Source organism: Candoia aspera, chromosome 6 (genome assembly GCF_035149785.1).
Source record: "Candoia aspera isolate rCanAsp1 chromosome 6, rCanAsp1.hap2, whole genome shotgun sequence".
NCBI lineage: Eukaryota > Metazoa > Chordata > Lepidosauria > Squamata > Boidae > Candoia > Candoia aspera.
In genome coordinates this window covers 74,266,968-74,294,775 of record NC_086158.1, presented here as the reverse complement: position 1 = coordinate 74,294,775, position 27,808 = coordinate 74,266,968, and the positions used below count along the sequence as shown (strand labels likewise).

At 41.6% G+C, this 27,808-nt stretch overlaps 1 protein-coding gene across 1 annotated transcript in view; it reads right to left on the bottom strand.

Annotated features, from left to right (window-relative positions):
• Positions 1–10,598: 10,598 nt before the first annotated feature.
• HTR7 (5-hydroxytryptamine receptor 7) overlaps positions 10,599–27,808 on the bottom strand; it is an 80,009-nt gene continuing 62,799 nt past the window's right edge. The window contains exon 2 of the mRNA XM_063307421.1: positions 10,599–12,905. Coding sequence (XP_063163491.1) covers positions 12,152–12,905 — 754 coding nt within the window. The 3' untranslated portion in view covers positions 10,599–12,151. The remainder of the gene's footprint in view (positions 12,906–27,808) is intronic.

Sequence of the window (27,808 nt, the reverse complement as noted above, 5' to 3'; positions counted from 1 at the left end):
TTATGGCTATTCTGTACAATTATGCCATGTCATTACCAAAGTTGTACAGCAACTTGGTTTATGCTCTGATTATACTATTAATTAGAATAAGCCTAAGTTGCTGTCTTTAAACATTTAGAGACTACTGCATGAGGTTAGGATTTACAATTTGTACAGACTCTATAAAATACTTTTAGGTTTTTCTTGACATATACTCCCATTACAATATGTTGAATTTAAAATGTCTAAATCTATAGATGCAATTTAAGCAGATATAACTCGATAATTAAAACTTCCTGTAAGTTTCTGGGGAAAGATTAATGTTATTAAAATTAATATTACTTTGAGACTAATGTGTATTTTAGGAGGTATTCCAATGTTAAACCCCATTGGATATTTTACTCAGAAGGATATATTTATGAGAAAATTTGCATGGTTGACTAAAGCCCTTTGAATATCTTTGCCAATCTGAGGTTACCTTATGATGACAGCAGCTTTATCCTACCAGATTTGTACACTATGTCATTGGGCTTTTATTTTAATATCTGTATTCTTTTGGAATCAGACCTTTGATAATTACTACCTTCTTTGGGCCTACTTGGAGAGTAAGTGTGTAACATCTCTGAAATCTTGTCATTTTTAGGGTCTTTGCTTCAACCTTTGAAAGCTGCCAGGTACGGTATATTAGTTAATAATAGGTAAGCAGTTACGTTTTGATCCTACTTCACATGAAAACATAGATGTTGTGGAGTAACCATAATTTGAAAATAGTGGAGAATAGGTTTTCTTGGAATGTTTGGGGCAAGCAAAGGATCAATACCTTAAATCAGTTGATTTCTAATAGACCTTTCAAAGAACTGTGTTTTGAACATGATTTACCTACAACATTTGCCTGGCAGTTTTTTCAACGGAAACATGTACTAACTAAACATGGCCCAGTTGCTTTAATGGCCTCTGAGGCACCTGCAATTTCCTTAAAGGAGGCAGATCCTGGAGAAGAATCTATCTATGTGGTTACTAGCAGTTGACACCAACTTTACAGCACATAATAAAAAAAAGATGAGCAATGCTAGAACAAAACCAACAATTCAATTTTATAAGGAATTAAAAAAATAACATGAAAGTTAACATTAGTTATAGATCTGAACTGTGGAATGAAGAATTGGAATATCCAGTTTTGGAGAATCAGTGGGCCCACGTGTTAAGGAATGTTAAGTATACTTATGATTTAATAATGAAATTAATTTATCCAAAAATATTATTTTGTGTTTATTGGACCCCTCAAATGATAAGGGTTTGGGCATTAGATTTTTTTTTTATGCTGGCACTGTAAGAAATGAGAAGGCTGTTTAAGTCATATGATCTGATAGCTTCATTTTGCTTCCTAATCATTGCATATGTTAATACAATTCTGGAAAGAAATATTATATACCTTAATGTGATGTTGAACTATATACCAAAAATGAGGAAATTGTCATCTCATGAAAAGCTTTGGCTCTACTGGCATAATTTTATGTAACTGGAAAGAAATTTATCCTCCTGATGTTTAGGAAGGGTTCAGAGTATGAATCTGTCATCGGTTTTTGAAAAAACTTTGTGTTCTAAAAATGAAAAGGGGAACTGATGTTTCTAAACAATTTGGATATAACGATAGGCTCAAAATTGAGTGTATCATGTTAATTAATTAATAATTAATATTATACTGATGCCAATAGATATATAGATCTTTTTTCCTTTAGATTTCCCCCCTCTTTTTTAACATGTCTAAGTCTCTTTCTTGGTATGGGGATACCAAGTCATCTTGTCTGCCTCCTGAGGAATCTGTATAACAACCAAGTAGCAACAGTAAGAACAGACCACGGAACAACGGACTGGTTTAAGATTGGGAAAGGAGTACGGCAGGGCTGTATACTCTCACCCTACCTATTCAACTTGTACGCAGAACACATCATGAGACAAGCTGGGCTTGAGGAATCCAAGGCTGGAGTTAAAATCGCTGGAAGAAACATTAACAATCTCAGATATGCAGATGATACCACTTGGATGGCTGAAAGCAAAGAGGAACTGAGGAGCCTTATGATGAAGGTGAAAGAAGAAAGTGAAAAAGCTGGCTTGCAGCTAAACCTCAAAAAAACCAAGATTATGGCAACCAGCTTGATTGATAATTGGCAAATAGAGGGAGAAAACGTAGACGCAGTGAAAGACTTTGTATTTCTAGGTGCAAAGATTACTGCAGATGCTGACTGCAGCCAGGAAATCAGAAGACGTTTAATCCTTGGAAGAAGAGCAATGACAAATCTTGATAAAATAGTCAAGAGCAGAGACATTACACTCACAACAAAGGTCTGCATAGTTAAAGCAATGGTGTTCCCTGTAGTAACATATGGCTGCGAGAGCTGGACCATAAGGAAGGCTGAGAGAAGGAAGATCGATGCTTTGGAATTGTGGTGTTGGAGGAAAATTCTGAGAGTGCCTTGGACTGCAAGAAGATCAAACCAGTCCATCCTCCAGGAAATAAAGCCAGACTGCTCACTTGAGGGAATGGTATTAAAGGCAAAACAGAAGTACTTTGGCCACATAATGAGAAGACAGGACACCCTGGAGAAGATGCTGATGCTAGGAAGAGTGGAGGGCAAAAGGAAGAGGGGCCGACCAAGGGCAAGGTGGATGGATGATATTCTAGAGGTGATGGACTCGTCCCTGGGGGAGCTGGGGGTGTTGACAACCGACAGGAAGCTCTGGCGTGGGCTGGTCCATGAAGTCACGAAGAGTCGGAAGCGACTGAACAAATAAACAACAAGTTTCTTTCATTTAATCATTGTAATGTATCTAGGTTTTGTTTCTCACTGTACAATCACTATGTTGCTTTTGTCATTATTTTATTATTCTTTGGTGTTGTACTTTTTTTCTTCTATTTAATAAAAAGCAATTCCCAACTTTGGTTAATGTGTGGAGGGACTGTCATAATGTGGCTCTTGAGAACCCATAGGATAAGGGCCAGCTGACAAACCATACTGCAATATTAAAATTCTTAGAATTGTCTTCAAACCAAGTAGCAGCCATAAAGAATATAAACATGATATTCCGTAAGATTCTCTAAAAATAAATGAAGCATTGAAACTCCAAATCACTATTTACTCAACTGAAACACAAGAGATGGCTTTAAAAGTATGAAGCACCTTACCCCTCTCTTCCTAATGTTTAAAGTCTAACACTTTTTTGCTCTTTGTCTACTTCTCTGGCTCCCAAATATGGACCATAATGAGCTGGAGTAACTTGGATTGATTTAAGATCATCTCTTAAATGACCAACAAAAGTAAGATAGTAATCTAGTACAATATGTAGAAGACCCTTCACACACACATACACCGAAAACTCTGAAAGGACTATGCAGCAGATATAGACTGCACCTCAACTAATATCTTCTGCCCCACCTTTCCAAACCCATAACCTCAAGTAGATCAAAACTATCTTTTGCATCTTTTCACCCATTTGCAGTTATTTCAGCAAAATTCATTAAACCCTCTCCTTTAAACAATAAATGTTCATTTCTTAAGACATTTACAAATACAGTAGTTTTATGTTGGAACACTGAACTTTATTTGAAATTGTCAACATCAACACATACTGTAACAACAGCTACAGGAAAGACAAGTTGGTGTAGAGGGAAAAGAAGGGACCCATGCTTTGATATTTTGCATCAACTGGCCCTTAAGGCCATTCTGCCTTACATGTTTTATTTCATATTAACTAGCTTAACTTTCTTAGCTTCCCACAAAACATCCTGAGGATATGATCAGGTGGGGAGTCTGAAGATTAAGAGGTCTCAGGCTCTCATGTACATGAATGGTTTCCTAGGGTTTAATAAACAATGATTGTTAAACTTTTTAAGATCAGGAGCACAAATACACTCTTGAGGGGACAACATTTAAGGATAGAATGGAGGTATAGCTCTTCTGTCCTGGAATCTAAATACTTAGGTTGGGCCTGTGACACATCTGGTCCAAGTAGCTGGACACAATGCACCATGCACACTTTATGATCAGAAGATACACTCCAGCGTCCTCTTCCAGATTAATTTTCCAACTCTATACTTGCAAGCCATAAATAGGGCATCTATTGAGCCTCTGCTAGTTCGTGGTCTTCATTTGCTGGTTGGTCAGATCTGTTTTGTTTAATCAAACAGCAGTCATATTTTACATATTCCTTGTTTTAAATTACTGCCTGAAGGTGTTTTCAGCTATCTGTTGCCACTTAATCTTGAGCAAATTTCCCATGAGAAAACTTTTGAGGTATCTGTGTATCTGGGGGAGAGTCAAAGAAGTCAAAATGGTGGCTGCAACTGCCCAAAGCCCTGTCCTTTTTCACATACAATGAATTTTATAAAGGGGTGGGCTTTGAATATGACTGTCACCTTGATTTTTTTTTACGCTTCTCACATGAACACCCCTGGAACCCTTAAGATAACTTGAATAACCAATTGCATTAAAATGCATGTATTCATGTGTTGAATATAACTTCTTTTGTGAATTAACTATAGCCCTACATTCTCTAAAAAGTTTGTGTCACTTTTGATACCATCAGATCCAGATTAGACAAGATTCTATCATTTGTGATCTCACAATGACCATTCCAGAAGCAGCCTGGAAACTGACCTTTTCTGACTGAAAGGTGAAAGGTGCAAGCACCGAGTCATGTCTGACCCTTTGGAGGGACACCGCTTTTGCGATGTTTTCTTGGCAGACTATAGTGGGGTGGTTTGCCATTGCCTTCCCCAGTCGTCACCTTCCCCAGCATGCTGGGTACTCATTTTACCAAACTTGGAAGGATGGAAGGCTGAGTCGGCCTGAGCCGGCTATCCGACAGAGAATCCAGCTTCTGCTGGGATCAAACTCGGGTCGTGGGGAGAGTTTCAGTTGCAATACTGCCACCTACCACTCTGCGCCACACGGGGCTCCTTTTCTGACTAAGTTTATTGATGATAAGATGATGATGATGATGATAAACGAGCAAAAGCTTATGTCTTTTAATAAACTTTTCTGACTAAGTTTATTAAAAGACATAAGCTTTTGCTCATTTATCATGATCATCATCTCAAGAATATGGGAAGCTGACTTATCGAAACGGCTAAATGTTTATTTCCATTTTGCATTTAGAAATTGGCTCCTTGAAGATTTATGCAATCTAAATCTAGTGTGTGACTACAATTCCCATACAGTCCCCTGACAAAAGAAAGAGCAAGTTGGAAAGAAAGTCAACAACAACAACAAAAAGAGTGGACCGAAAGTATGGAACTGAACTAAAACTGTATTCTTAATCCATCTGCCTTCCTTGAAAGAAACAAATCTTGGTAACTGATGACGATTTATTCCATTTGTTTGGCATACTATTCAACCATCTCTTCTTATAAAGGAAATCTTGGCCCTGTCAGAAGAACTTAGTTTGCTACCTTTCACTGAAAGATTATAAAGTGGCCCTGGTGGCGATTTCCACAAGCTCCTTTGGGGCTTGCATGTGATGTTGCAACATACACAGAAAAGCATCACACTGTGATGACGCTTTTGTCAAAACTGACCCCACCCCTGCCCCGACTTCCCAGTGGACACAGCTGGGTTGAGGACAATTTACAGAGGGACCTTTGTAAAGTCAAAGGATTGATGGAGCAAAGCTGGATGTTGCTCAGAAGAAGTCACACCTGAAGAGCTGATCATCTGCTATTCCTCTTATGGGCCAAAAGCCTTACAGTATTGCTAATACTGTTTGCTTTATCAAACAAATAAAAAACGGCTCCTTTGTGCACAGCTAGCATTTGTTCTGCTAAAGGAAGCAAAGTAGGGAAGAGAAAAAAGAAAAATGTCACTGGATTGGCAGAAGTATATTTAATACTATATACCAAGTTCACAAACTTCCTTTACTGTACAACATTCCCTTCCAAAGTGAGTTTGGAGTTTTTCATTCACCCCGTAGGTTCTCTTCAAAGCCTGCAGCAATCTCCACTGCTTCACAGTCCCTTGTCCATATATGACTGTCCCATCAGCATTCAATCATAAGTTGTGGCGCTTTCTCCTCAAGTAATCAGAGTTCCTCCTGTTTTGTTAAAAAAAATCACAAATATTCAGTTTGTATATATGTTTGACTGTTCACTATCCACAGCAAAAATGGCAGATTCTCCCCTACATATTTTCAGTTCAGGGTGGCTGAACCTCACATGAGGCAGAGCAATGAGATCCAATGAGATCAAGTGTGCTGGTGACATGGATCTCTACAGAGGGGGCCAGAGGAAAGAAATGGCATGATGCAAATGATGTGAATTACATACTTAGATCACAAATGCATAAATGCATCATTTGCATGATGACATCATGATGCAAGTGTCAACATCCTGATGTCGTCCTTGCTTGTTCTGAATGCTGCTAGTAGTGGATCATGACATCATCTCCCCATTCAGAGGTTAACTGTGTTTTGCTGGCTGCTGATAGCAGATGGTACTGCCTATCTGTCAAGCCCTGTGAGTCTAGCAAACTCAGGAAACAAGAATCACTGGATTTCTGGAAAGATCTCTATTGCTAGTAGGGTAGTGCAAAAGAACTGTGAAAGCCTGCTAAAGCAATTTTTCAGATCAATTTATACCTAGCATAATTAAGGCAGAGTTACTCTGAGACCCTTTCTCATAGTTGTCTCCTGCCCTAGGCGGAGATTTCTCTTTTACAATGGCCCTGCTTCCTTCCCCATGTTCCTAGGGCCTGCTAGATGTGCCATCATATAATCAGCCACAGAGCACCACACCTACTGGGTAGGTCTCATGCCATATTTTGGGGAGAGATACAGTTTGGCAGCCTCCACTTCTGCAAATGAAAAGAAGCTCATGGCATTGGAAAGCTAGAGGGTGCCAACCCATGATCAGGATAAAAGGCAGGATATTTTCAGTCACTTCATAATTAAGGAAATTGCAAGAATCCTGCATCCACCAAGAGAAGTTCAACAAAACATTCAATTTTTTAAAAAAATAAAATTTGAAAAAGAAATCCTTCAAACTGGAGAATGGTTGGGAAAAAAACACAGGGGAAAAAAATAGTACAGCATCTTCACCTTTTTTTTATACTGCCCCCCCTACTCCCGGGATACCTCTGAATGTCAGGACATGAGGCAAATTTAATAAAACTTTACAGAAGGAGAGGAGTAAAAAATCAACATGGGCAGTTCTGCTTTCATAATAGCATACAGTTTTGCTGTGAATAAATCACAGCCAGGGCAAAGACAATGAAATCATGCCAGCACATTGTTTGCAAATAAAACATTAATCAAAATACCCAGTATTAGGGCTGTGTAAAAATTTTAAAATCCCAAAACAGTAATTTCAAGATCAAAACACTTCTGAATGGTCAGAACTTGTTTTAAGCTTGAAATGTTTAGAATGCAAGAAATGTTGCCTATCTCTACCCACATTATAATCATCTTTCCCTCCGGAAAGGTATTACAAATCCGATTTAAAAGGTAATACAAATAAGGATAAGAAAAATACAGCTTTTCCTTTGGCTTAACAAGAACATGTTTTTCTACAAATTGTGGTTAACATGAAACATTAAAATGGTTTCTTCAAACCATGGTTTCAAGTTTTGTATAGAAACCATAGTTGTGTGAGTAGAGGAGCGATCATAAGCCTGAAGTTTGCTCCTACTTGTTCTTCTTGCACTAGCATAATTTAACACAGCCATTCCAACCTGGATCCTCTTCAGGAGAGTAGACGTCAGTGACCCGAATTTCCTAGCCAACATAGCTATTGATGAGAATCATGAAAGCTGGAAGTCTACAAATCTAGAAAGCAGCCACAGTAGGAAGTATGGTTGAGCCTGATGTGTACATGTGGCCAGTATAAAGAACACCACTGATAGATCCTCAAGAGGAAGATCTGTTCCATTATCTCCTAGCAAAAATCAAAGTTTGATTCACTGTAACACTATTAAAACTGAATGGCCTTTTAGGTATTTTGAATATTTCAAATAAACACGAAGACCAGTGAGTACCTGCTTTTCAAAAGTTTGATGCTTTTCAGCTAGTTCAGATAATGTTATTACAAGGTCCTCCACACAAGTAAATGCAGATTTATGAATTCTTCCTGCACACCTCCCTCAGTGCATTTTCAACCCAGGTTTTTCCACATCATCTTTACCATCTACAGATGCCCAAATGCATTTAGCGCTGATCTGGAGCTCACTGGGAAGCACCTTCAACCAATCATTACTTTGCCTAAGCTAGCTGATAGCAGAGTATGAAGACGACCAGCCAGTCAGCACACATCTTTCTGCTCTACCACTTGTTCAGCTGATTGCCCCCCCCCCCAAATTCCCACTGCTCCATGAAGCCAAAAGAGGAAATAGCCTTCCGTTTGTGATGGTGCTGTCCTAGCAAGCCCAATACAGTGTTTTAGTGCAGTAAATCCTGATAATATAGTAAATACCAGCAATGTTCACTTGGGAACATTTCCCCAAACTAAGGTTCTGGGATGGGGCAGGCTGTCCAGGGAGAAAGCAAATATTCACAAACACTGGATTTCTTTCTGGGAATGTGAGATTCAGCCACGGCTGAAGCAGGAGGAGAGAGAGAGAGTTTTCAAAGGGTAGCCAAGACATTGAGTTCTTAGGATTTCACACCCTTTTACTGCTGTTTTGCTGTTGGAGTGGATTGGGGTGGTAGGGCTCATTATTCTGAAGTCAAAATTCTTCAACAAATGTGTGTCTTTCAGCTCTTTCATGTATTCCTGATATTGTTTACCTTCTTCCCTTTTACATTACTTCTGCTTGACTTCTTTCCTGCCCAATGAGAAAGAAGAGCTTTCTTTATTTAGAAAATTAATTGTGCAAGATAAGCCCAATGTTCAAGTTTCCTCAAAATTATCCAATAAAACCCGCCCAAATGGATATCAAACAAACGTCAAAACAGGTCTCAAAAGCTGTTTTTCTCACCAATAGCAGAAAAGACAATGATTTTATTCCTTAACTATTGGCCAGGCCCCACCCACCATTAACTGCTAAACAAAGCCCCCATTGCCACTGGACATCTAGAGGACACATCAATGGTGGTCAACGCAAAATGAGGGCCAGACTACCCAAAATAAAAAATAGGGAAATCTCCAGACAAGCAGGAAAGTTTTTGCATTTGTCAAAAGGCCTTTTGGGGATCTCAACCCACAAAGCTAACGTTATCACCTGTGCTGTCCCTTCACTGATTCCCTAAGGAGTACCATGACTCATTACTCTTGGTTTTTTAAATCTTTTTGTTTATATATTAGTGCTAAGGCTTAATGTGCTTTGGCCTTCAGTGCAATACATGAACCTAAACTCTGTGGACTGTAAATCAGTTTATAGGTGAAGTTACATTCAACAAATCATGGCTTAATGTGATGTATAAATGCCATCTTAATTTTCTACCTGCAGTACATGAGAAGCAGGCATGATTCCTACTAAGAAGTTAAGTCTGCAGGCCTGGGAATTCCCAAAGCCATTAATTCTAGTCCAAATCTTTGAGAATAGTCCCATGTAAATAATGGAGGATTTCATCTGGAAGTTGGGATCTGTAAAACATTATTTTGGTCTCCAAGTGCTTCTGTTTTCTGAATAAATGTCAGGCTTGACTTCAGCAGTTTAAGATACTCTTAGAAAATGAATTAAAAGAAAAAAGGATTTATTTTAACAGATCATTCACCATCTTCTGGCTGTTTGTAATCTGGGAAATGCAGGAAATCATTAAAAGAATTAATTAACCATGACATATAGTAAAGCAATTTTTTTATTATGCAACTCAGTTATTGTTTATTTATTTTACTCAGGCTTTCTCACAAATGTCTCTCGAGGCAACTAACAATAAAAAGGGTTTTCAAAAAAAGGAAGTGGGTTAAAAACCTATTATTGAACAGATAGCATCCATCCAACTCAGCAACAAACCAGCTTATATATGGAATGAATGAAAACTTTTTGACATGTCAGTAGAATGAGAACACAAGAGAACAAGGACTTCCAAGGCCTGAAAGCTGCCAGCATGAAGGCCAAATCTCCCATTTGTACAAGACCCTCTCTAGCAGCGGAAGAACTAAGAGAAGGACCTTCCCTTAAACTCTCCCATCTTTCAAGTCTTCCAAGTCACAAAGGGTTTACAGATCATAATCAGCACTTTGAACTGTGTCTGGAAAAAACACAAGTCAGTGGAGCTGTTTTAACCAAAAAGTCTTATGCTCCATGTTAAGGCCCTCAACATGCAATTCTTCGGATTTGAAGGGGAAAGGTGACTCCAGAACATATACAAGCGCACACATACCAGCCATTAGCAACTCCTGAAACCGAACAGTTCTTTTCCTGGATTGTGCAGCACCTACGGAGGGCAAGTCCATGATCCTGTGCAAAACTGCGGTTGATTTAAGGAGTAGTTTATGTGAGTGCTAACACTCTCTGAAGCATCTTTTCCCTTTCAAATCCTAAAAGCTGTGCATCCCTGCTCCTTATGATTCATCCCAATCAACTATCTGTCTGCAATCTTCTGAAAACAGGGTAATGTATATGATAAACCGAATGGGGGAGAAGTTGGAACACCTCTGGTGCTGAACAGGACCCTCACTGCAACATGACCCCTCTAAAGGAACATAAAGGAATCTCATGCAAGGTTACCAAAATATTTATCATACATGAGAACCCAAGAGAACAAGGACTTCCAACGCCTGAAAGCTGCCAGCACTGCCAACAGTGGAATATTGGAAACTGGACAGAAATTATGAAAAAGAGAGGGGTTGTAAAGGAGTTCTTTCCTTGTAACAAAAATCTCGGCACTATCTCTGAAATATGAAGGAAATCACACAATGTTGCAAAGAAGCATTCACCAATACCATTACTACTCAGCCAGTCTTATAGCCACTTTTATAAGCCAGGAAGTGCAAGAATGAAGCATCTATCACCTCTGTATAAACTTTAGAGTCCAGTTTAGCATGAATACAAGCAATTTGATCGACCAAGTGTGGTATGAATTGATTGCGATAGACTGCTGGGTGGTTCATGTCTTCCTCTTGATGGCCAGAATTCAATGGGCTTTTGCACATTGTTGGACAACTCAGTGGAGACAACATGGTGCCAGGAAAAAATGATGTATCCACTACAATCACTGCAACAGCATTGACCTTAAAATGTTCGGTTTGATTCTGTTTTTCATAATGTTGCTGTAGTCATTGTCCCACTCGTTTCATTGTTGGTTTTACTGACAGAAGAGGACACCCAGAAGAGATCCTGTCAAACAAGGGCACTACCTGATTCCAGAGGTCAACCACTACAACTCTGTTTGTCTGCCCCTCAGGTGTTGCTTGGTGCTACAAGTGTTCAAAGGTGAGAAGATCTACCTCCATCCATGCAATCTCTTTCAGTCAGCTATTTAAAATAAAGCCTTATCAGTACTTTTGGGTCCTACATATCTATTTGCTAATCTACTGGTGTTCCATAACAGTTCCTTCAATCTACAGGGACTGCCCCTCAGCCATTAGAGGTTGTCTAGACCAGGAAACTGACTCCACAGTAAGACTAGAATGAAGCTTTATTGAGATAGACTATATTAACAGAATCTTTCAAGTCTGATCGTGTTTTCCTCCCTTCTTCTGATACCCCAGTGAGTCAGGGAAGGGCCAGCCTTAGTCTCTTTCTAATACTATCTCCTTTCCCAGGACCCAAGGAATGCTTCTACACTTTTTGTTTTTGTAATAACTTCTATTTCCCTCAAGACCATCCACATGGCTTTCTGCACTGAGGCCACTTGAGTTACCTGAACTGGGATACTGCCTGGGAGCGTTCAACATCCTGTTGTGCTCTTGTTTCATAACTTAATGTGTCTGTTCTGACAGTATTCCTTGTCACCAGCAAACAAAGTAATCTGGATGTCACAGATACGCAGTAACCTACTAACCTGGGTTTTCACTTTCCTACTCACTTCGACAAGTATGATGTCCCTCACTTCCTGTCAACTGTCCCAGTAACTTCTCCAAACATAAGACCATTTTTGGTGTCTCCACTAATCAGTGGTCCCATAAATCAAAAAATGTCTAGCAATCTATGTTTAGATTGTTTGATCTATACTTGGTTTTATTTGGAACAGAAAGCCTATATGGGAACCTGCAAATAAGTGTAATAAAAGGGAAATGACCTTACAGAACAAACTCTGGTTTTTCAGCAAGCTTCAAGGCCTCATGCATGCCTGCAGCTGAGAGTTTACGGTTGATGTTCCTATATCTACACTGCAGCAGATTGCGGTAGGTGGTCCTCAGGTCCCGATTGAAGAAGGCATATATAAATGGGTTAATCAAAGAGTTGGCATAACCCAACCAGAGAAATGTCCTCTCAACCCACAAAGGGATGCAACTGCAAGAGGTTCCACAGATGAAGGGTCTAGCAGTAGAAAGTATGAAAAATGGCAGCCAGCATACAGTAAAGGCCCCTACAATTATTCCAAGGGTAGTGGCTGCTTTTTGCTCCCTTTTGAAGATAGAAATGTTCTTCCGTTCGTGCTTAAGGAGACGTGAAAAATTGGCACACTCTTCAGATTCCTTGTGCAGTTTCACTACGCCGTTTGCCGAAACCATCCCTTCGTGTTCGTTAGGTCGTGGGAAACCAGCAAATTTGTGCTTGGCTGCACTCTTCTTGGCAGCTTTGTAGATCTGATAGTACATGAATAGCATCACTGACATGGGGATGTAAAATGCAACAGCAGTAGAATAAATTGTGTAGCCAAAGTCTTGGCTGATTAAACAGACTTTGTCATCATTAATATTCTGAGCCCACCCAAACAGAGGGGGCAAAGTAATGGAAGCAGACAGCAGCCACACACAAAGGATCATTTTAGCCATGCACTTCCCGTTTTGTCTTACAGGATAGGTGAGGGGCCTGGTTATGCCAAGGTACCTAGAAAGATAAAAACAAACACCAAGAGTTAGTCTATGTCCGTTATCAGTTTGTGGAACAGAACCATTTATGACCCACATGGTGAACTGGAACAAATCATAATCTGATCAACTGACAAATCTCTCTCTCTCTCTCTCTCTCACGCACACACACACACACACACACACACCTGTGTTCCATATTAGCACACTTCTTTAAACACACACTTTCTAAATTATCAGACTAGAGATTACAAACTGCCTAACAGGGATTCTATCTTTCAGCCTGATGTTCCCCAAATACAAACGGAGAAGGAATCGAGTGCTCCACAGAGAGCGCTGAATTATGCTGTAGTCAACATGGATTCAAAGATTCATCGATATTTCTGGAATGAGCAATTTGGTACCCACCAGACTCCCTGCTCTGCATGACTATTTTTTACTTTTTTTTAAAAAAAGGGTAAAGCTGACATAATCTTTATTTACATGATTGCCCAGATGGGCCACATACACACCCCTAGAAATTAAAAAATGGGGAATGGTTGCAGCTTTGTCCCTTGTTTGAAAATGGTCCCACCTCTCCCCCCACAAAAAAAGAGAAAAGGAAAAAGTAAGATTGCAGTGAGCATTCAGAGGAGCTGTAGGGGTAACAGCGATCCCCTCCCATTTGTTTTCTGCTAAATGGAGGTTTTGTGCTTTTTTGTGTCCATCATGGAAGGCATTTTATGAAAGTGTCCAGAACATGCCCTTAAAAATCCCAATGTTCTCCCCAGTCCACAAAAGACTGCCTAAATCTAATATGTGTTATCTTCTTTTAACATATGAATGACCTTTGGCTTCATTCCACAGCCAATATAGCAAAGGGTAGTAGTTCAGTAGTACAGAACTACTGAAGCACAAGTCCAAGTTTCATCCTTGGTAAGCTGGAAAGTTCCTACCTGAAGCAGTCTTTTGTGGACTGGGGAGAACATTGGGATTTTTAAGGGCATGTTCTGGACACTTTCATAAAATGCCTTCCATGATGGACACAAAAAAGCACAAAACCTCCATTTAGCAGAAAACAAATGGGAGGGGATTGCTGTTACCCCTACAGCTCCTCTGAATGCTCACTACAATCTTACCTTTTCCTTTTCCCTTTTGGTGCAGGCGGGGAGAGATGGGCCTATTTTCAAACAAGGGACAAAGCTGCAGCCATTCCCCATCTTTAATTTCTAGGGGTGTGTATGTGGCCCATCTGGGCATTCATGTAAATAAAGATTATGTCATTGTCAAAGCTATTGTGGTGGGTTTAACAGAGATCTGACCGTTACAGTTAGTCCTTGATTTATGACCATTCATTTAGGAACTGTTTGAAGTTACGACAGCACTGGAAAAAGCGACTTATGACCGGTCCTCACACTTATGACCATTGCAGCATCCCCACGGTCATGTGATCAAAATTTGGGCACTTGGCAACCAGCATGTATTTACAATGGTTGCAACATCCTGGACACACATGATTGCCATTTGTGACCTTCCCAGCTGGCTTTTAACAAGCAAAATCAATGAGGGAAGCTGGATTCACTTAACAACCATGGGATTCACTTTAACAACCATGGCAAAAAAGTTGTAAAATCCAGTTCAGTCATGGGATGCCTCACTTAATGACCACATCACTTAGTGACCAAAGTTCTGGTCCCAATTGTAGTTGTAAGTCGAGGACTACCTGCATAAGAAAGCATTCTGTGTGATTGCTGGGGAATCTTGGCTTTGTCTCCATACCACTTCCTTAGAATAATTACTAACTTCTTAGACCAAGTTGCCTGTTGAGAGGTAAAATGTACATTGTATACTGGCTATTTCCCAATCACAGTACTATGCAATACATTTATGTACCATCCTTTGACAAACATGGTATACCTTATTAATCCTTTGTGATTATCATAATACTAATAATTAAATTTCCATAATGAAACATTTCTGTAGCATTTTTCAGTATGCAGCATGCTTTACAGTTGATAACTCCGTAACATTTGCAAGGCTGCTTAAAAAAAAAATAGGTGGAAGGTCCCCTGTGCAAGCACTGAGTCATGTCTGACCCTCTGGGGAGACGCCGCTTTCACATTTTCTTGGCAGACTAAAGCAGGGTGGTTTGCCATTGCCTTCCCCAGTCGTCACCTTCCCCAGCAAGCTGGGTGCTCATTTTGCCCACCTCGGAAGGATGGAAGGCTGAGCCAATCTGAGCCGGCTACCTGAGAGAGAATCCAGCTTCTGCTGGGACCGAACTCGGGTCGTGGGGAGAGTTGATGAAAGGATACATTTAAGTCCTGTACATCAATCCATTGTGGGATGACCCCATCCTAGTCTGAAACTGGCATCTTAAGTGACATCTGGCACAACAGTGATGAGCCATTCTGTCCAGCAGGAAAAGCAGGAGGTAGGATCAAGGGGCTATCACCGCTCTACCCAGAGCCAAGAGTGAGTGAGTGCACAGATGTCAGCTCCTCAAGGTAGACAGACTAGGAAACCAAAGTCATGCAAGCTAATACTACTTTTACTGTAAGGTAATAGTAACAGAATCTTGCAAGTCTGAATCGGCTTTCCCCCTTTATCTTTGCGAGAACTAGTGAGGGCTTTGTCTGAGATGTTTTCTCAGGTTACATTTCTGCCCTGGGCTCAGGTTTCTTTTATATGATCCTTGCCTTGGTAGCCACTCTTCCTCCTGTCCCTGAAGGTTATTCCTTCTTCCCATTACAAAAGGTTAGATAGCACTCAGTGTCCTGTGACTTCATCATCTATCATGGATTCTGGTCCTCCTTTCTTGCTGCCTATGGATTTCCTTCACTGTTTCCCATTTTGCTATCTGTCTCAGTATGATCCAGCCCTGATGCAAAGAGAATCCTGATTCAGCAGAGATTTGAACCAATGATCTCAGTCGTTAAGCCTAACGCTTCATCCTTAGATTAGTATTAATCTAGATTCAACCCACACCGAATTCTCTGTCCTGGAGTTTAGAAATTAAACTATAGTCTTGGTTAGTCAAAGATTCAGTCGCTGATTCCTTTCCCTCCTCTCCAAAATAAATATAGGTTCAGATCAGAGCATTTCCCTAAGACCAAAACAGGGAAGGAGGGCTCAGTTTCTCTTTTATTCTTAATAATTCAAATAATTATCTGATGAGCATACTGTGGATGTTCTTTAGATTAGAAAGGCTAAGCATATTGAATGCCATGTATTTTGGACTTCAGCTACAGTACACTGAAATGCAACCTTAAAACAGGAAATATTTCCTAGCACTTGAAAAAATGCAATGAGCAAAAACCCTGAGAAAACTGCTATTATGTGTACATTATTTATTTCTGATTGGAGCCCCTGGGAGTGCAGAGTCAACATCCTCTTAATTCTGATGGGTAGTCAGAATTATCGTTATTAATTTAGCCCCTGTTAGTCTCAACACAGTTCAGGAAACAAATTTCCTCCTGTGTTCATCTCCAGTTTGATTTGAGTTAATCCCTATTTTTTTTCAAAACGTTTCATCCATAGCTTTCAAATGAGAATAGGAAAGCTGAGGTTCTCCAGATGTTGGATGGCCAGAGTTCACAGGAGTGGTCACCCAAAACATCTTTATACTTTATGTATTTAATTATTGATTCATGATTGTATATCTCACCTTTCTGTTTATTCCAATTATCAAACTGGCTTAACTAAATACATTAATCTTTGAAAACATTCATCTTTGATACTTAAAAATATCAATCCAAAATGTGCTTAATTTTCATTTTGCTTAAAAGAATATATATATATATATATATATATATATATATATATATATATATATATATATATATATATATATATATATATTGGCATTCTCAAGCCACATTTCTTCCATGGCTTGGTTAGTTCACAACATTTTTTTAAAAAGAATGAGCAGTGGTCATGTGGTTTTTATACATTAGACAAAATGCACTGAAATGTTTTAAAATCACCCTTCTCCCACCAAAAGAAAAACACCAATATTATTCCTGATACTAAGTGCCATTTATTATGTTCTTTAAGAACAGGTGACTTTTGTAATGGTCTAAGAATAAAATTACCATCAAGAAAACTGCACAGATGCAGTTACCAGGAGTCAAGCTCAACTCAAGGGCATCCTTACCTTTTTTATTTCATCAGAAGTAAAGACAGTGTTTCATGGAAATAGCATTTCAAATAGTTACACATATTAATATGATTTCCACAGAAGCAGCTGGGTTTTTTTCTTGCTGCCAAAAATCATCCAGCCACCTTGAACTGCAACAACTGTTTGTCCTGGCTCTAGTGCTGTTGTCCTCAATTTTGCACAATGACATGATCAGCTCCTCTAAATTGCTAAAATTCTCACAATTCCCTATAGGCCCTTTTTGGATTTAGAAAAGCTCCCACACAACAAGACTTTCCTTGGTAGTCATGTTGTCTCACTTTCACTGTTGGTTAAGAGAAGAAAGTGATAAATGCCACCAGGTACAAAGCATGAGCTGGCCCCTCTCATGTTTTGATAGATGTTGTGTAATATTGCTACTTGTCTCTTGTAACAGCGCTCTGAATTTTTTTGTTGTTTCTCCCAGAAAGCTTTGTCTTTATTGACTTTGGCTTCTCTTTTCTTCTTTCGTCATTTGTTCTGACATCCAATTTGCTTTCTTCTATTTCTTGGTCTTTGGCAGTCTCTTTTCACATTCACCCTTAACAACTTGTTTGATTTCATTCTACGGTTCCTCTGGTTCCTATCAGTGAAGTTCAGAACTTCAAAGTGATGCCTGATGTTTGCCTTGAAAATGGCACATCTTTATGCTCAAGATCATATGACTCTGATCTTGTGCATGAGAAGTCCGTGATCTGTTCCACAGTCAGCTTTGGGTCACGTTTTTGCAACTTCAGCAACTAGATGTCCCAAAGGCTTTAATCAAGCTATGTCATAATCACCATTAGCATTCTGAAAGATCCTCAGCTCTTCCTCAGTAGCATGTTGAGAGACTCATCCTTCAGCACTATATTGTCAATTACTTTATATTGTCTATCCATGTCGTTTTCTTGATAACTTACAGGAGAGGTTTGCCACTTCCTTGCCCTGCTCAATGTGAAATGATGCCTTTGCTGTTGTTACTAAAGTGATCATCCACCCACAATATCTTTTTCTGCCTGCTTGCTATAGGTGGGCAGCTGGGATGACCTTCACAACTTGGGTGACCCTGCTGGGATTCTCTTTGCTGGATGGGGTTGCACTACCCCAACAGACCCAGTGCACAATCTGGGCGTCCTCCTAGACTCACGATTCCTGCTCAATGAGCAGGTGGCAGTTGTGGCTAAGAGGGCCTTTGCACAACTTCATCTTCTGCACCAGTTGCACCTGTTCCTGGATCGGCAGGCCCTACTTACAGTCACTCATGCCCTAGTCACCTCCATATTAGACTACTGCAATGTGCTCTACATGCGGCTGCCCTTGAAGAGTATCTGGAAGCTTTAGCTGGTACAGAATGCAGCAGCACAGGCAGTTATGGGAGCTCCAAGAATGGAACATGTTAAATCTCTTCTCCACGAGCTGCATTGGCTGCCTGTCTGCTTCTGGATCCAATTAAAGGTGCTGGTTCTCACCTTAAAGCCCTTCATGGCATGGGACCAGACTATCTGAGGACTGCCTCTCCCCAGTTACATCAGCCTGCCCCATCAGATCTTGCAGAGAAGGTATGTTGTGGATACCATTGGCAAGGGACCTGCACTTGGTGGATCCCAGGGGACATGCCTTCTCTGCTGTGGCACCTGCCTTATTAAACATGCTTCCCCTGAGATTAGAACTGCTCCATCCCTTTTGATATTGAGAAAGGCCCTCAAGACCTGGTTATGTGATGAGGCCTGGGGCTCCCAAGGAGCTGGAGACTTGCTTAGGTGGCTCCATTGTTGAGGGGACCATTTTTATCCTCCCTTGTTTAAGGTTTGTATTTGTGGTTTTTTATGATATTAATTATAGGTTTTTGATATTTTTATCTGCTGCTATATTTATTGTTTTTATCTGATTGTTGTACGCCTCTGGTGAGATGGGAAGCTATATAAATTGGATAAACAAACAAACAAACAACATTCTCTTGGCACACTTTCCTTGAACTCGTTGTTCATCCTTCCCAGGCATGTGCGCACATACACACACACTGCCACAATGAGACAGCATAGGACTTGAGGGGGTTCCTTGCTTTATTGAACTGCAATATCACTTGCGTCCCCAATTCTGGTGTTGATTGCATTTAGATCTCCTAGGTCCAGCCAACATCAATGTCACTGGAAAGCACCAAGCTGTGGAAAACTGGTTTAGTGTCATACAGAGTTCTATCCCAAGACTTGATGTCGATGAATAATTATGACTAGATTTTTTTTCCCAGCAGGTTTTTTTGAAAAAAATTCTTTTAGGTAAGCCTAGTAATAAAGCTTGAGGGCTAAATACACTCTCAAGTTAAGGTCAGGCTTGTGTATGGTACATTTCTAAAGTGCTTAGCACTGCAAGTTAATTCATTCAAATATAAAATTTTAAAAATGCAGCACTATGCTGACATAATTAAAATTATTGCAGTACAAACTTACACTAGTTTTATTAAATGTGATACCTACAATTGAAATGTATTAATCTGTATAAAAATATGCTAAGTTGTTCACTCCAGTAAGTCTATTTCAGCTGCAGATGATCTCTAAAGGCTAAACAAACATCTATCAAGTAGTCTTCAAACTATTATCTTCAATATGTGTATGTGTACACACACACACATATATACATACATATACATAATCTTTTAACCTTAAAAATTAAGATTGTTCTTCAGCTTAATGCAAACTGCTGAGTTGCTTCTCCTGGAAAATGTGCAGAAAGAGGAACACATTAATCAGCCATGTTGCCATCCATGGAGTAAAAGATATTGGGTCTTTCATATACCATCTTAAGAATAATTTTCCTTACAAATAATGGCAGAGGATAGCAACACTTTATTTTGATCTGTGATCTGTAACATTCTATATTCCAGTGCCAACAAGAGTAGCAAAAACATCTGGAGGTAGAAGAAAACATCTGCAAGAAAGGATGGACAGTCACAGTGCCAGCCCTATACACCCTGTCACTATTGCCAATTCCTCAAAGCAGACTGAAGCTAACTAGTGCACTGCCTCTGACTTGGAAATCCAGAGACACCCTATCGTTATTCCTTTCAAATGACCAATAGGAGACTGCAGAGAATAGTATTCAATTGGTGACCTACCTCCATCCATATTTATGTTATTGTTGTGTTTGTTTGTGATTCCTCCTCCCCCACCCCCCAAATCTGAGTGGTGGCTACAAGAGGGAGCTGCAAAGCCATAAAGGCATTTTTTCCTTACCTGCCGAGCATGGCGGCTGAACCTCTCCAAGCAAGGGGAGAGGCTGGCATGAGCCCAGAGCTGAAGACCAGTTGAAGCAAGAGTTCTGGCCAAGCAGGAAATGTCCTGTCCTCAACTTCTTCCAATTTTCAGTGTTTCTAAGGAGAAACTGTTTTGAATGTGATTTTACGTGTATCACAGGGCACTGCAGGAGACCTGAAAATCAGTTGGCTCGGCTGCTGGACACAGATGACAGCCTGAGATTGCCATGGTATGGAGTTGATTTTGGAGGTGCAAAGACTATCTGTGGGAGTGTCCCAAAGCAGCTGCCTCAGGCAGTGCGCTATAGATATTACATAACGGTAGCAAATTGTTAGTTACTTGATTTAATCATCACATCTTTTGATTGCAAGGGAGATAGAACAGGGTTTGTGAGATCTCCTGTCTCACATGACAAATTCCTTAGTTGGCTCTGAGTACATGGCAGAACACAATTTTGGGGTGGAACTGCTAGTCAGTATACTGCAAAATGTTTTGGGTTGTTTACATTGTTCCTCTGTTCCTGGAGACTTTATCTTGTCAAACCTGGACATTCTTCATTGTAGAACAAAATGTGCAAAAACCTGAACAAAGCCAATAGGGATTTAACTTCAAAGTAAATACTAGCTTCAGAAGAGGGATTTGCCTCAATACTTGTCAGCTTTGTGAGGTAGACAAGACAGGAAACATGGTCAGATGAGCTAATTCTGCTTTATTGTAACGCTACGTTAACAGAATCTTGCAAGTCTGGAAGTTTACCTCTCCCCCGTCTCCTTTACAGCCCAAGGAACTAGGGCGGGTCTCTTCTCAGCTTCTTGCCCCACCCACATTCCTGCTGCAGGCTTTTTATCTGACCATTCCCTTGGCTGCGTCTCTTTGCCCTGTCTCCCAAGGTCATTCCCACATACCATTATAATACTCCAGTAGGAGAGAAGGTAGTGCAGTTCCTCCTCCTGTGTCTGTTCTGTGCCATTCATTATCCTCCTCTCTCCTAGATGATGCAATTTGCATATTTTTTTAAAAGAATCAGTTACATGTAAAGAGGCATTTAACATCATAAGCAGTTCGGCCTAAAACTCTTCTGAAAGGCCTCTTGTTTCTTTTTTCCTTGGTAATCAGCTGCAGGAATTACAACCTTGTTGGGAGTATGTACGTATGTATGTACATATAACATTTCTGCATAACGCTTCATTATATCAGTGGGGTAGGGGACATATATAGCAAAAAACAAATACATCAAATAAAGAACATGACATATCCATTTCGGCCAATGCCTCAGCTCCCAAACTGCCAAGATTTTGGGAATATCTAGAAATGGGGATTTCAGAGAACGCTTTGCTGGAGAGGAGGATCACAAGGTTCACAGCTGAAGGGAAGACTTGAACACAGACATTGTGTCATGTTCACTGTTTCAATGTGCCTGGTACATCGTAACACTTCACATGTCATTTACTGATTGCATGTTTGATTTACAGGGAAAGGAGGTTTCCATTGCCCGGACTGTTATCTCTGGGCTGAGGGAATGGAATGTGTTTGGGTTTTCTCAAATGTTCAAGGTTGCTTTACCAGGATGGGTGAAGACGGTTACTGGCACCTGGGAGGGGGGTGATTGGAACGGCTGGGTGGGGGGAGGTGTTACGTTTTGAGCCGAGGGTTCTTAATTTGTATTTGGCGTGCTTTTGCTCATTCTCAGCTTTCTCTGTATTTGCATACTAACCCTTCAATAAACCAGATTTCATAAAGTTCACTTGTGAGTCTGGCTCTGTTAGGTTAGGCAGTCATTACATAAAGCTGAGAATCTTAAACCTTTACCGCTAACATCTATCCAGAGCAATCTGTGAAGAACTAAAGTTAGCGATGACTGAGCCTACTCCTTACTCGGGGGAAAGCGAGTATTCAGATGCTGGGGAGCCGGATTCCACAGCCAAGAGAAGTGGAAAGGCACCCACTCCGGAGTCGGAGGACTTATCGGGGGTTTCGAGTCCCAGTCCTGCGAATGAGAAGGCTGTGAAATCCAAAGTGGTTAAGAAAGCAGAAGAAGCGCCGACTGAACAGGTGATGTGGGATGAGGAGCAGGGAACCCTACCAGGGATGTCGAAGACGTCTTGGAAGCTGAGGTACCCGCTGTCCCCGAATGTAGCCAGGGCCGGTGAGAGAGGGTCAGAGGACTCTGGAACCCCTGTGAGAGCACAAGGGTGGGAAGCCAGGATACAATCCCTAGAAGAAATGATGTTGAAAATATCATTGGCTTTGTGGGACCCAGTCAGAGAGAGAAGGGAACACCATTCCCGACAGTCGTCCCCCTCTCCTCCCCCTTCCCCGGGTGTGAGGATGAGAGATCGGAGAAGGCATTAGGCGGGTTCACCATCTAGCAGTCCCAGACGGTCGTCCCCATCGCCCCCTCGGCATTCAGAGGACCGAGGAAGGAGAACAGAAAGAGGGGAGAAGAGACATCCTAAAGTCAGGATTTCGAATTTCCCCCCCCCCCAGATGGAAGATCGATGGGGTCCAAGAGAAAGGCTGGGCAGAAGGAGAGGAAGAAGAGCCCACTGGGTGCCAGATACAGGGAGTTTACGGTCAAGTTTGATGGGGACCCCACGAAGTTGTCATTTTTCCTGACAAATGCTAAGAGCTATATGGAGGAGTTTGGGACGCTGTCCCCTTCTGAGAGGGCTAAGATAAATGCTCTGGCCACCAAACTGGAAGGCAGGGCAGCTGATTGGTTCGTACAATTAACTGAAATGGAGGCCCTAGAATTGAACAAGTTCGAGGAGTTCTTGTGGGAGCTCAAATTGCATTTTGCTGACCCGTTGGCAAAGGAGAAAGCCAAGGTGGCCCTGAGGGAGTTGATCCAGGGATCAAGGTCTGTTGCGGACTACGCCTTAGAGTTCCAAGCTTTAGCCACAAAGATGGATGATTGGTCGCAGACGACTCTGATAGAAATGTTCAAGGATGGTCTGCGACCCGAGTTGTTGAGGTGGTCGTTGGGGAGAGCAGATCCCACCACCCTATATGACTGGATACAGCTGGCAGGGAACGTGGAGCAAGCCCATGCGAAGTTTGCTCAAAGCAAGAGAGGTCCCAAGCAAATGGCCATGATGAGAGCTGCCAAACCCATGGGCACCGCAGCCAGAGCAGGGCAAACGGTGTGGCAGGAGGAAAGGGAGAGCTGCTACGCGAAGGGACAGTGCCTCCGATGTGGGAAGGAAGGTCACCGAACGGCGGCATGCTTGAAAGGGAAACCTGAGGAGTGTCAGGGGAAATCGTCAGGAAAGTCACCCTCCTTCCCCAGAAAGATGAAGGCGGCCGTAGCTGAGGGCGAAGAAGAAGGAGTCCCGTATTTCGGAGAGGAGGGGGAGCCCGAATTACTCCAGCCGGTGGGAAACGCCAGCCACCTGCTCTAAAGGGCGCCGCTGGGCAGGTGGTAGAGGGAGGGCGCGACTACCTCTTGGTGAGTGGAAACTTTCCTACGTTGTCAGTGAAAGTTAAGTTGGGCTCCCGAACAAGAACTGTTGAAGCATGGGCGTTGGTCGATTCGGGGTGTTCCCGCTGCTTGATGCACCCAGACGTGGTGGATGCGCTGGAGTTGCCCACGTTCCCCCTAAAACATCCTATGATTTTTACCCAGCTGGATGGTTCTACTGCGGGGGGAAGCCAGTCACCCATTTTACGGGTATGGTGGCATTGCAGATGGGCAGCCACCGGGAAGGGCTGCCGTTTGTCGTGGTGCCTGTGGGAGGTCCTTTGGTCATTCTGGGGATGCCTTGGTTGGTCCAACAAAATCCATACATAAACTGGGTGCACCAGACTTTGACATTTGGGGATGGGTTCTATCAAATCCCCATAGAGGAAGACACTCCGCAGGCTGCAGTGGGGAGGGCAGCGGCGGTGACCCCACATTTCGCTGCCGCCCCCCTGGAGGGCCTGCCGGAGCAATACCAGAGTTTTGCAGATGTGTTTGGGGAGAAGGAGGCGGACCAACTCCCTCCTCACCGGAGAACTGACTGTGCAATAGAGTTGGTCCCTAATGCGCAACTGCCCAAACCAAAAATCTATGCCATGACGCAAAAGGAGCTGGCGGCGTTGCGTGAGTTTGTGGACAAAAATCTAGCTAGGGGTTTTATCGAGCCAGCTAATTCACCGGTTGGCGCCCCTGTCTTGTTCTGAGCAAAGAAGGATGGGACTTTGAGACTATGTACAGATTACCGCGGGCTGAATGCGGTATCAATCCTAAACAAATATCCTCTGCCAATCATAAAAGACATGCTAGCACATCTGTCTAAAGGCAAAATCTTCTCTAAGATGGATTTGAGGGAGGCCTATTTCCGTATTCGTATACGGGAAGGGCGACTGGACTTTACGTCAAGGGAAACCTTTACCTTTATACAGGAGGGGGATGAATGGAAAACTGCTTTCAATTGCCCTCTGGGTTCTTTCCAGTACAAGGTTTTGCCGTTTGGGTTGGCAGGGGCACCTGGGGTGTTTATGCAGTTAATTAATGAGGTTTTACATGAACATTTGTTCAAGGGGGTCTTGGTGTATCTGGACGATGTGTTGATTTACACTGAAACAATGGAAGAATATGAGTGTTTGGTGAAACAGGTGCTTGGCAAACTGAGAAAGGCTGAGCTGTATGCTAAACTCTCTAAATGTGAATTTCATAAGACACAACTTGACTATTTGGGGTACAGAATTTCTGATAAAGGGGTTGAGATGGACCCTGCCAAAATTCAAGCTATTTTGGAGTGGGAGCACCCGCGCATGCGCAGGCAGCTCCAAAGTTTCCTTGGATTCTGTAACTATTATCACCCATTCATCCAGGGGTTCGCTGAGATTGCATTGCCTCTTACTGGTTTATTGAAAACCAAGGGGCTGGGTGACACACGGAGGGTGAAAAACCCGGGGGCCTTGCTCAATTGGACACCTCAGTGCCAGTTAGCGTTTGACAAACTTAAGAGATTGTTCACTGCTGAACCTATTCTGCAACATCCTGATCCCAATAAACCTTTTGTGGTTCAGGTAGATGCATCTGATTTTTCCATTGGGGCTCTCTTGATGCAAGCTGATGCTGCCGGTTGCCTTAAGCCTTGTGCCTACTTGTCCCGGAAATTTTCTGAGACGGAAAGGCGCTGGCATGTTTGGGAGAAAGAGGCTTTTGCAGTGAAAGCGGCTTTAGACACTTGGCGCCGCCTTTTAGAGGGGGCTAAAAGTCCGTTTGAAGTGTGGACTGACCATAAGAATTTGGAAGCACTTAGCACGCCTCGCAAACTCAGCCCTAAGCAGGTTCGTTGGGCTCAGTTTTTTAGCCACTTCACATGTCATTTACTGATTGAGTGTTTGATTTACAGGGAAAGGAGGTTTCCATTGCCCGGACTGTTATCTCTGGGCTGAGGGAATGGAATGTGTTTGGGTTTTCTCAAATGTTCAAGGTTGCTTTCCCAGGATGGGTGAAGACAGTTACTGGCACCTGGGAGGGGGTGGTTGGAACGGCTGGGTGCGGGGAGGTGTTATGTTTTGAGCCGAGGGTTCTTAATTTGTATTTGGCGCGCTTTTGCTCATTCTCAGCTTTCTCTGTATTTGCATACTAACCCTTCAATAAACTAGATTTCATAAAGTTCACTTGTGAGTCTGGCTCTGTTAGGTTAGGCAGTCATTACACATTGTGTTGTTTCTCCCTTGCTGCAATGATACAGCACTTAATTTGCTGAAAGCACAAACTATAAACTGACAAACCTCTGTGAACCTTTGCAATCTGGGCTGGCTAAGGATATGTCAAATTGCACACGTTTGCCCACATGCAAGATCTCAACTGCCTGTTCATCCCATCCAAGGCTGACTGCTCCATGCCACCCAGATGTGGCCAGAAAATAGGTTTTAGGCACAACTGGTTTCCCACTCCCATCCCCATCCCAACCAAGTGATGCACATTTCTTTTGAATAGCACATTTACTTAATGGACCCATAAAGATGCAAGCTGGAGCAATCTCTCTGGAATACACACTAGAAATTACTTCCGGTGGGGACTACGGCAGACTGAGCAGTCGTGCCCACAGACTTAGCAGGTGGAGCTGACAACGTGGCAATTGTTTTCGGGCACAGGCAGGTTTTCCTGAAGCCCAGAAACATTCTCCAGATAAAGGAGAACACCTGGAATCATCCCATCTGTCCTCTAGACGGCTGCTTGCAGCCAGAAGATCACAAAGAGCATTTCACATTCGACTGGTAACAGCTAGCTGGGAGGCGGGGCTGTCATCATTTTCCAAGCCGTGCTGTAGCCTTAAAGGGACACTAAGACTGGCCACATTTCTAAGTCACCAATTTGTATTCTTTTAAAGCATAGGTACCCCAGGAGAGGCTTTCTACAGCGAGGAGAAGCTAGCATTCTTGGTGCTTATCGTTATTTTTGGGATTACTTTGTAAAAAAATTCTTTTTTAAGTTTTGGACTTCCAAAACTTAAATCCTTCCAAACATAAAGGAGGATTGAGAGTAAACAGTTGTCTTCCTGTTATTATTTTTGTGCTAAATTTGAAGATATTAGCATTTTCCTACAGGTCGAATCAGCTGATTTGAACCTTCAGCTTTCTGTTTCTACTTTCCCTTGGGAACTGTCTGCCTATCGCACTCTCGCTTGTGTAAATACATTCCGGAACTTTTCCATATCTTCGACTTTCGCTGGTTAAGCTCCTAGGGGGTGCCAGAATCTACTGTGTGAGACATGGAAGATTTTAAACATCTACCAAGCTTTTATGCAAGCTATTCAGGACATCTCGGAAAATATGAGGTCTAAAATGTGCCATCGGGTTGGGGATGTGGTGGATGAAACTGAGGAATTCAACAGTGATAGAAATGTTTCTTCTAAGACTGAGATCATGATTTCTATTGAGATGCTGGATGAAGATCTGATAGTGAAGTTGGAGAAATTTAAGGGAGAGGGTTCTGCAAGCAATAAGTGAAATTGACTTTCTGGTGGAATGCCATGAAAAAGAAGGGGTCATTATGTGTGGGAGGTTTTTTTTGAAGAGAAGTTGGAATTTCTGGGCAGTTGGGCTGTTTGATTTTTTTCAAGAGAAAAGCTCTGTGCACATTGTGGGGATATGTAAATGCTCTGGTTTATTTTGAAGTGGGATAAGGGTTAAATAATGTTTATCTGGATTGCTTTAAGGGTTTGACTGATGTTATTTGCTTTTAAGGATTTGGATTAAGATTATTAGGGTATAAAAATGCTTATTTGGATGGTTTTAAGGATTTAAGGCCACTGTTTTGAATTGTTTTTGTTTCTTGGGTTCATTAAGATTATTAAAACTGTTGTACTACTAAGTATAATGGCAGACAATTTATGTGCTTTTCACTTTGATTCTTATTATAGTAGACAGAAATTTATAGAATAGTAGTAGAAAGGGAATAATTACATAAGTGTTATCTTTTTGGTGGGAATTTGTTTAGGGGGTCTATATGAATTTTTTTCTTTATTTTAATGTAAGGGGGAGTAACTGTACCTAGTGATTTTTATAATGTGTTAAAGTGAAAAACTATTC